The sequence below is a fragment of the Anopheles aquasalis genome, chromosome 3, assembly GCF_943734665.1.
Source record: "Anopheles aquasalis chromosome 3, idAnoAquaMG_Q_19, whole genome shotgun sequence".
Classification (NCBI taxonomy): Eukaryota; Metazoa; Arthropoda; class Insecta; order Diptera; family Culicidae; genus Anopheles; species Anopheles aquasalis.
Window position 1 is genome coordinate 61,546,477 of NC_064878.1, and position 9,572 is coordinate 61,556,048.

Consider the following 9,572-nt stretch of genomic DNA (forward strand, 5'->3'; position numbering starts at 1 on the left):
TTTTTGTGGAAAAACTACGGCCGCCCGGAACCGGCTTGGAGTGGAAGTTTTTCTGCCCTTCTGCCCTTGAGCTCGTGGATAAGAAAGGTAGCGTGGCTCTGCCGGGTGGTGCGACAAATTGGCCGGTGGTGCCGATGCCGCGGTGTGCCATGAGTGTGTGAACGTCCGCAAACCATGGGATGGATGCACGCCACGCTATCGCCGCCGCTGCCATTGGTATGCTTGCTGTTGCTGTCTCCGCACTTGACCGTTTGTGTCGGTCTGTCTGTCGGTCATTCGGTCACCGATCGTCACAAGGGACGGAGGTGGTCGAACCATCGGGGTAAGGACGATACCTAGCAGCACCACCAGCACCAGCAGCAGCAGGTTGTCAATTGACTCGGTTCGGTTCGGTTCGGTTGCACGCGCGCAACATTGTGTTGTAATGTGGTTGCAGATCGAACGAAGGAAGATCTTTCATAGTTGCCGACCCACCACCAAAAGAACCTCATCTGCAGCACGTGTGAATCAGTATCGCGACACACACAACGCCGGCGACAAGGGTGACATGGTGTGAACGAGCAGTTCGAGCGCGGACTTGAGCGCGAACGAGCGACATTTATCAACGTGCAACTGGCCGGCCGAGAGGCTCAGTTCTTGGCGGGACGGCAAACCGATAGGATATACCCGGGAGACTACGAGGGTCTGGTGGTCGAATTAGTGTCGATTGAGTGAGTGGCAGAGCGTTTTTAATTGTTGAACCAATTGCGTGAAGCATGTGCACGGTGGAAAAAGGCGGAACACAACGCAGCAACGAGCGAATTGAGCGAAAGGCAGAGGCATACCTGATGAGATAACCCTCCACCGATTGCCGTCGATTGCGAATTGTCGAATTGCGTAGCACCTAGAAACCGGAAGTCCCACTCCGATTGGCCTGCATTTCTGTGTGCGTTAAATGTAGGTGAAAGTGACGCTTTTAGTGCATACCCCTTCTCTCCACAAGTCGGTGATCGCGCAGCTCAAACCACAGGAACTGTCTGTACTCCTCTCCCTTTCTGTGCGCTGCCGGTGGAAAATCACACGCAATAATTTCACGCATGTGGGTGGTGGATGTGTGTGGGATCTGCACACCTTGACGGTCGGTGGGGTAAATTGATTTTATTGATTTGTGACGGACGGGATGGATGGATGGATGGGATCGGTTCGCTACACGCACTAGACGGCCACTAGTAGGTCACTCGCACACCTCACGTGCAGTTCACGACTCGATTCAATCCAAACCATCATCCACCACAACAAAAAGGCATTAAGAATGAGTTCTATTCTACTTTCTAAAATTACAGAACAGACTCTTCGTCTTGGGAAAAGACCACACTCAGTGTATCGAAGTGCTAAAGTGACACCTGCAGCAACCGCAGGAACTCGTAGTGCATTCCCTAAGCCACAATCAAGCACCTTAGGTGTCAGAAACCGTTTGTGGACGTGTGTAATTCAACATTAGTTCTGGTTGTGCGAAACATTCTGCAAAATGGCACCTGTTTGTTGTGACAAAATGGCTAGCCGGAGCAGTTACCATGGTCACCACAGCTGTGGCGGTAGCAGCAGCACCAGAAGAAGCTCCAGCAGCAGCAGCAGCAGCGGCAATGCCCACCGTCATCCGGCGACCTCCGCCAGTGTTATGCTAATCGCATCAATTTGGATATTATCAGGTAATTTTCCAATTTAACAGCACGTTGGCACGTCCCCTCCCCCATTCCAAATGGTGTGTCCATTGTGTCGATTGTACCGATGGGCCACCATACTCCACACTCCAGTGGAGCCCGGTAAACTGTGGCCCACCCGCCCCTAAAGCCGGCGGGTTTAGCCCAAAACAAACAGAATTTGCGGTGCCCAATCGGTGGTTCGAGGTGAGTCCCAGATATAGTATCGCGTCTACAAGGGCGATATTGGAGTGCGAGTCGCCCCCCCCCCCCCCTTTTCGGTCGGTTGACTAACCTTCACTAATCGCTAAGTGGCCCCGAAGTGTGCGCCGCGCGAGTGCTGCGCCGGATTTAGCCTTGCAAAAATTTTATCCAATTGAAGTTAGTTAGTGTCTGCCGACACACTGGCAATTGATACCCTTTTTCCTCCATTCAGGAGACCGGGAACGGCGCGATTATCCGATGTGGCTATAAGGTTACCCATCAGCACGCGCGCACGCTCTTCGCATTAATCTCATGTTCTTCTTGTTCTGCTTCTTGTGTTGGATTTTACATAATCCCAACCACTCGCTCTCTGTCTCTCTCTCTCTCTCCCGCTATCAGCTGATGGATGAGTGAAGCTAGTGAAGCGTCCTACCGCCTGGTGGTGGTTCTTGTTGCGAGTCTGCGCGGCGCATTTTCACCATTCAAACGACACCGATGCCCGCTACGGCGCTGGTGGTAATTGTCGCGGCATCGTGAAGCGTTAATTATTTACGGCCATTTTCTCCTATAAATAGGTTTATATGTGCAACCGTATGCGCTGTTCCTCTCTCGTTTATTTTGAGGTTCGAGAAGTGGTCTCAATGAATGCTAGGTAAACTTAAGGATCGGCCAATCGGTCACCATTGGCATGAGCGGATAGTGACGGACCGCGCACCGTTACGCTGTGTCGCTGCTGAGTAAACGCCGCCCTATGGGCACGGCCCATCTCACTGCATTCAAACGTTTGGGCAATACCCAACGCGCCCAGACGTCGGACTGCGCTGCTACTGTGAGTGGACTAGTGGTCTAGTCACAGGCAAGCACGAAAGGTAAAGATCGAAAAAACAATATTTACCTCGGCCAAGCAGATTCACTACCCCACATTCGCTCAGAACTTTGCAAACTGGGGAATGATGGATGATCGCAGCGTTGTGATGATTCATCGGAAATGGAGGGATTTCCCTGTTTCCGCGAATGATTCTATGTCATAATTCAGAAGATTCAGGCCATCCGTTGGACGTAGGCGATTGCAAAAAACGATCATCATAAGATCGATACGTATACGAGTAACATCTCAATTAACACCGCGCCACTGACCTACACTGCACAATCCCTCCAGATTCGTCTCCATTTCCTGCCAATGCACCCAATGCATATTCATCGCCAGCAAGCAAGCGGGATGTGTTGCCACTGCTAAATTGATTCGAGTGCCGCGAGTAGCAGCCGCATCAATGGTGGATCCTCGCTCATTCGCACGCTACCTAACCCTCGCCATCCGGTCGCCATCCTGTCTGTCGTCCCCTGTCCTCTATTGAGAACAAACGAGAACGACACGAGGGGACCACCACCCGGGCGGGGGGGCACCACTTAACCCTATGTACACGCAGGTGAGCGCCGTTTAGCAACCACCGCGCCCCATAAATCACCATTAATTGCGTGATGGTGATTTGGCATAATGTGCTGCTGCAGCGATAATCAATTGCATTTTCGCCATCAAATTAGACTTAACAGAATTTGTCTGCCGACCGGCGGATTGAACCGGTCACAGCAAGTCAGCCAGCAAGTCAGGAATCCCCCGCAATCCGACAGAAATCCGCATCCGGACTTGGAAGGTGCCCGTCCTCGCGTGATGACACCCGAAGAGTGATGAGGCAAATTTGTTGAACATGAAGCCCGGTTGCTCATTAATGAGAATCTCTCCCTGAACGGTCAACGGAAATCTCATCACCTTCGCTTCCTCTCCAAAGAGCCATACACATCCTGTCCGAAAGCTTGTTCGATCGAAGCTTCCGCAATGTTCGCGGACAGCACCTCATGCCAACAAATCATTTGCAATCATAGAAGATGCCATCTTATGTAAAACCCTTAAACGATTGCTACGTACAATCCGTCCGGCCTCACCCGACCGGCGACGATGCGATTATGACGACATTGAACTTGTGCGCGGAAGGTTAAGTGGCGTTTTCCCTCATTAAATCATTTGGCAACAGGCCACTACTGGGGTAATGTCACATTGTCTGGCGAATTGTTTGCGAAAATGCACATTGTCTGCCCGTGTCAGCATTGGATGAGCGTATCTGAGAATTCGAAAGAAGCATTTTCTCAGCCCAGAAAGCCAGTTGCTACACTCGGAACCCCTTTGAGCTACAGCTTATTTTCTCAGGTAACTCCGGGGTGTCCAGAGGCGTCAGAAAGAGAATGAGTCAAATAGAGCCAGGCCTTGCAACAAGCCCTGGTGTAGTGCTGCATTCAATGCCAACCAGAGAAACCATCTGCCTACTGTTTAAAATGCACAAAAACTTGCTTGAATAATGGAGTTAACGTCCGCGATCATGATCACCGCGTGACAAAACACAAAACTCCCCGTCGGTCGTGCGCGTATTCATGGGCCCCCACTCCGGATCCGGAGATTGCATATCAAAACGTTTCCTTCGCCAGGCGGGGGCCTATGGCTTGTCTAGAATCGCGGCGAGAATCTCGATGTCGAGTCGAGACGATAACAAATCGTTCGCGCGGTCGCTTATCATCGTTGATCGTCAACGAGTTTCCACTGACTTCCGACTTTGAAACGACCGGAAGAGATGGTAGACTAGCAATGACAAATGGACCGACAAATCCACCGATTGTCTCCCTTCGATATCCCGATACCGCTCGCCACAGCTGCACCAATGGTGTGAGGTGTACAAAATGGTGCCACTTCTAGTCTGTGCAATTGCAGAGCTCACGAAATGCCCGCGCAAAACCGCGCTTTTCCATTCGACATCGCAATCGCCGTGGTGCTCGCCGGTCGTCACTTCTGTAATCGAAAGGGGGAAAGGCTCGTGGTTGCAATGTTGCTACAGCCATTGGTAGCCAGCTAGTACCGCTAACAATTCGTCATTAGCGGCAATTGTCGGTGTCGTGGCGCACGAGCCACCGACTTTGTCTTTGCAAGCTGCTCGTGATCACGTGTCGTCGCCATGCCGGGGGCCGTTTCAGTTGACAAGAAAGTGCATCGCGATGCCATCGCGATCCATTTTTCAGAAGAAGTTTAATGGCTGTTCGAGATATTCCCGAGGGTGCCGCTGCTGTCGATGGTCCACTGATTGGACGACACTTTGTGTTCAATTAGCAACGAAAACCGCACTGCATCGTGCTCCCTCTCGCTTTCATTCTTTCTCTTTTTGTGGGTGGTTAGTAGGATTGCGCCAAACCAAACAAACTCGCTGCAAGATGATCCGGCACGAACTGCCGGAGCACGTTCTGCGCTGCCGGAATTGAAATGCGTTCGCGCGCGCGCGCGCGTAACTCTTTTCTCGACCACGATCCGCGCTCGCACCATACGTCCAGCGCAGTGGCGGTATCGGATTTCCCAACCAAATGAACCGCAGCACCGGACTGGTGCAGCAAACAGGCCACAGTAGTGGCCAACGCTCACGACGACGATGATGATTGCTCTCAATTAAATCAATAACAATCCGCAACGCGGCAACGTACTGGTACTGGTGACGGTGGTGCTGGTGGATGGTTGGGATCAGACGGATTGGAAAGGAAATTGAAATCATACCACCGGAAGCATTGCCACCGCCATAAAGTACGCTCGCCTCGCCGCGATGCGTGTCGCGTACCATTGTGACCGAAGATCATCATCATCGATCACTGCACGGATTGTTTGTCCCGCGTGTCTGGTGTACTTTTCCGATTTCACGGAGCGAAGGGTTGGCCAGCAATCGACCTCGATGGATGCGTCGGTGGCAGCTCAGCGCCAAATGAAACTACAAACAACCGAAACGAGGAGTGGTGAACCACCTCAACCTCATCCCCAGCCAAGCGCTGGTGTCACGATCTCGTTCGTGAGTGTCGGTCACATGCCACGGAGCACGGTCGAGGTCTGGTGCTTGCTTACCACACACTGGAGCGGAGTGGAAAACTTTTTTCGTGCCGTTCGTTTGCATGACGAGAAGGTCTTAAGGGAAATAGGCGTTCGAAACACCACATTGTCGATGTCGATGGCGTGATGGATGCGGTAGTGATCGTTTTAGATGCGGCATCCGCATGACCGCAAAGTGACACCGTTCGGATCTGCAGAAACGGTTCGACGGTGCACGGCCACAGTCCGAGAGGAACCACATGCCATGCGCAGAGCGGGCCATGGACACCCATGACCGTCATGTTTCCTACTTTTCTTGCAAGATTGGATGCGGTGCTAGCCAGCATGTCAGCGGCATTGCACCAGGGACCCCAGCAACAGACCACAACAAAGACAAGCAGCCTCAAATCGAGGTGATGGCCACACCGAGAACTACATTGTTTGAGTGATGCGAAATTCACTGAGCGCAGTGGAGAAGGGGACGAGGACCCCTGGAGTGTTTGCGTGCTGAGTTGATTTCCGCGTTGGTCAACAGGTCCTGCGCTACGGTCTAATCTTGTTTTTCTCATCTTCTGTTTCTTCCCACTCCCACAGTACACTACGGACACGCACAGGACTTTGGATATGATGGCGAAAAGGGTAAGTGATGGTCGTTGCATCGAACTGCATTCGGGATTGTTTTGACCGGACTGGCAAGGGAGCAGGAGTCGGAGAACAATTATTTCATTACAATTCCTTCTCCCGCATGGGACACAAATGGACGCGGAAGGTGACAAGTTCACGCCATGATCGCGTGTTCCATTCCAGTGGCTTTATAAATGGTGCACGCGTGCATCAACCACCATCATCAAAGTGCATCGATCGATCGGTGGACACATCACGGCGTAGCACTTTCACAATCGGATATGCGGGTGTGCAGGCACGCTCTGGTGTTCTAATCGTTGCAGTCCGCGACACACGTGACATGATATGACGTGTCGTGGTAGTAAATTATCAATAATTGAGCAATTGAAATCCGTCGGAGATGCCACAGCCCGGTCATAAATGTTTTTCTTATCGTGTTTCTTGTGGTTTCGCAGGACCATCGCATTGGGGCGAACAGTACAACTCGTGTGCCGGCAAACACCAGAGCCCGATCAACATCAACTCGCTGGACGTGAAGAAGGTGAATCTGCCACCGTTGGCGCTGGTCGGATTCGATGTTGCACCACGGGAAACCAATCTCACCAACAATGGCCACACCGGTAAGTGCGTTCGCTTTTTGGGGGGGGGGGGGCAAATTGTCTACTCCTTGGAAAACCCTCCTTGGAAGTCTTGCGGTCATGCTGCAATTGGCCAGTTTTGAAGGTTGGGCCAGCTCGGATGGCCAACTTCTAGTGCTAACACGCTGATGAACCACCAAGGGCGGGGACACACACGTTACAGCTAATCGCTATCTAATCGAATCTAAATCCAACCGAAGCCGGTTAACGGATGACGTCATACCACGTGCGTGTCATTCAACCAATTAACGATCGATCGATCGATGGGGCAGCATTCGCAGCATCCACCAGCAGTGCTGGTGCGGAACGATTGATCAAAAGAGTGTCGAGCGAGCGGCGCAAACGGGTACGATAATCCATTAGCCAAACACCCGGGGCGTGGAGAAGCTCAGCGAGACACTGATGGGCCACGTGCCATGGAGCTTATGTTTTGACGAGCCAATCACGTTTTGCGTGACGCGCAGTTTGGCAGTTAATGACGATTGCAAATCGCGGTTGCTTTACTTCATATGCCCGGCATTGACTTCCTCCTTTCTTCATCCCCATCCCCATCCCCTTGCAGTGGTCGTAACGATGGATTCGGCAGTGACACCGACGGTTTCCGGTGGCCCACTGTCCGGTGTGTACGAGTACTCGCAGCTGCACTTCCACTGGGGTGACAATGATACGTTCGGTTCGGAGGACATGATCGACAATCACCGGTAAGTTGGAGAGGATAATGTTTAAAACAAATCAAACTTGATCTGATAACCGCCTTCTCCTTCTCTGAATAGCTTCCCGATGGAACTGCACGTCGTGTTCTTCAAGCAGGAATACAAATCGGCCAAATCGGCCCTCAACTATCCGGACGGACTGACCGTGCTGGCCTTCTTCTTCGAGATCTCACCGGACGATAGCCCAATGTACGAGGAGTTTATCATGCTGCTCAACAACGTCACCGAAAGCCACCAGTCGGCACGCTTCGACACGCCACCGGCGCTGCAGGATCTGATCGCCGAGGATCTGGTGCATTACTACACGTACAACGGTTCGCTGACGACGCCACCCTGCAGTGAGGTGGTCACGTGGATCGATTTCAAGGAACCGATACTGTTGTCACACGCTCAGGTAAGCTCCCTGGCTGCCAACCTTTTTGGGCTTTTGAGGAAATCGTAATACGCATGGAAGCGCCGTTAGTAGCAACTCGTTAATCGAATTAAATTTTGCCGCCACAATTCATTAAACAATGGGTGTGAACAACGATGAGCCGATGAGTAATTCTGGCAGGCAAATGACAAAATTAGCGCGCATATTCTTACAGACGACCTGGGGCCAGGCCTTATTTGATAGATTTTACGCTTTGAAAGAGTTTAAAAACATAGGGATGGCGCCGCGATCGTGAATGAACGATTAATTGATTGACCTTGATGATCTTGTTCACTCCCCCCCCCCCCCCACCCCTTTAGGTACAAGCGTTCCGTGCGCTGCAAGATGAACATAACTCTCCGCTGACTCACAACTTCCGACCGGTTCAACCGTTGGGAGATCGGGTTGTACTGTACAACACGGATGAGATGATCAAGGAGGTGGACCTGGAGAAGGATCTACCGCCATCGTTGGTGGAGAGTGCTCTCGATACGAACCGCATCGATGCAACCGCATCGGCCTCCGAATCATCGGCATCGAAGACGACGACGAAACGTCCAAGTAGCGGGGAAAATGGAACAGCATCAATAGAGTCACACCGGACGTTACCACTGGTGATGGTCGTGATGGCTGTGCTTGCCGTGGTTGCTGCCCGTCGCACTGCGTGCTGAGAAGGCAATGCTTTAACGTTCCTGGTGAATGCAGCCCCGCACCGTTCCGCAGGCTGTACCTTGGAGTGTAAATACTAGTTTTACGATGATAGAACACCTGAAAACCAAACCCGCTCGCTGCAGATAATGAACCTCCTCTTTCGAGAAAACGTACAAATGAAGCTTCAGCTAGAGCCCATTCGGATTGTTTGTGGCGCATACGACCACTTTCAGGATACGCGAAGGTGGAAATTGAAAAAAGGTTGGAGATTCGCGCACAAATCATTTGAACACCGCAGTTATAGCACTCACAGTTAACCAATTAGAGAAAGAGATATATAGTGTAATAAATGGTTATCATGAAATAAACCAATCGTACCTGGTTAGTTTCATTCAAAATGTTCGAAATACGCCGCTGGTGATTTATTTTTCATATAACACAATATTCACGACTTCAATTGTTCCACAGCACATTCTTAAAACACGTTCACACACTGTTTAGCAGAAACGCCGATAGATTTTCACAACCGTCCAGCTGCCGGTCTATGGAAGGCAACCTCCGCGGTTGGATCTAAAACAGAACGCAATAAGCGACTGGTCGGTCAATCGGTCGGTCGTCAACGGGCACGGTATCACTGGCCTTCCCGACAAACTTACCACGGATCGTTGAGCGTCGAACTTTTGCTTCTCGAATTTCACTGCCCTGCGAGCCGGCTCCTGAGGCTCCTCTTCCCAACTGTCCGGTGGTTTTCCGTTGGCAGCA

The 9,572-nt window shown here is 51.5% G+C and overlaps 2 protein-coding genes across 11 annotated transcripts in view; one reads left to right on the forward strand and one right to left on the reverse strand.

Moving 5' to 3' along the window:
- Nucleotides 1–9,572, reverse strand: part of LOC126575372 (SAC3 domain-containing protein 1) — a 33,565-nt gene that overhangs the window by 22,923 nt on the left and 1,070 nt on the right. For all 4 annotated transcript variants that reach the window (XM_050236037.1, XM_050236040.1, XM_050236038.1 and 1 more), the window contains exons 3-4: nt 9,467–9,572; nt 9,189–9,380 (exon numbers count right to left, since the gene is read on the reverse strand). The exon at nt 9,467–9,572 is cut by the window's right edge and continues 657 nt beyond it. In XM_050236037.1, coding sequence (XP_050091994.1) covers nt 9,297–9,380; nt 9,467–9,572 — 190 coding nt within the window. In that variant the 3' untranslated portion in view covers nt 9,189–9,296. The remainder of the gene's footprint in view (nt 1–9,188; nt 9,381–9,466) is intronic.
- Nucleotides 239–9,195, forward strand: LOC126575371 (carbonic anhydrase 7). 7 transcript variants are annotated; one of them, XM_050236033.1, is made up of 7 exons: nt 239–322; nt 1,323–1,688; nt 6,367–6,411; nt 6,852–7,016; nt 7,597–7,735; nt 7,808–8,141; nt 8,480–9,195. In XM_050236033.1, exons 2-7 carry the CDS (start codon nt 1,508–1,510, stop codon nt 8,828–8,830), a joined length of 1,215 nt encoding a protein of 404 aa, XP_050091990.1. In that variant the 5' UTR covers nt 239–322; nt 1,323–1,507; the 3' UTR covers nt 8,831–9,195. The 7 variants fall into 7 exon arrangements, with proteins under 7 accessions (XP_050091990.1, XP_050091987.1, XP_050091988.1 ...); XM_050236030.1 differs by having other exon boundaries at nt 265–366; XM_050236031.1 differs by lacking the exon at nt 239–322 and adding an exon at nt 560–710.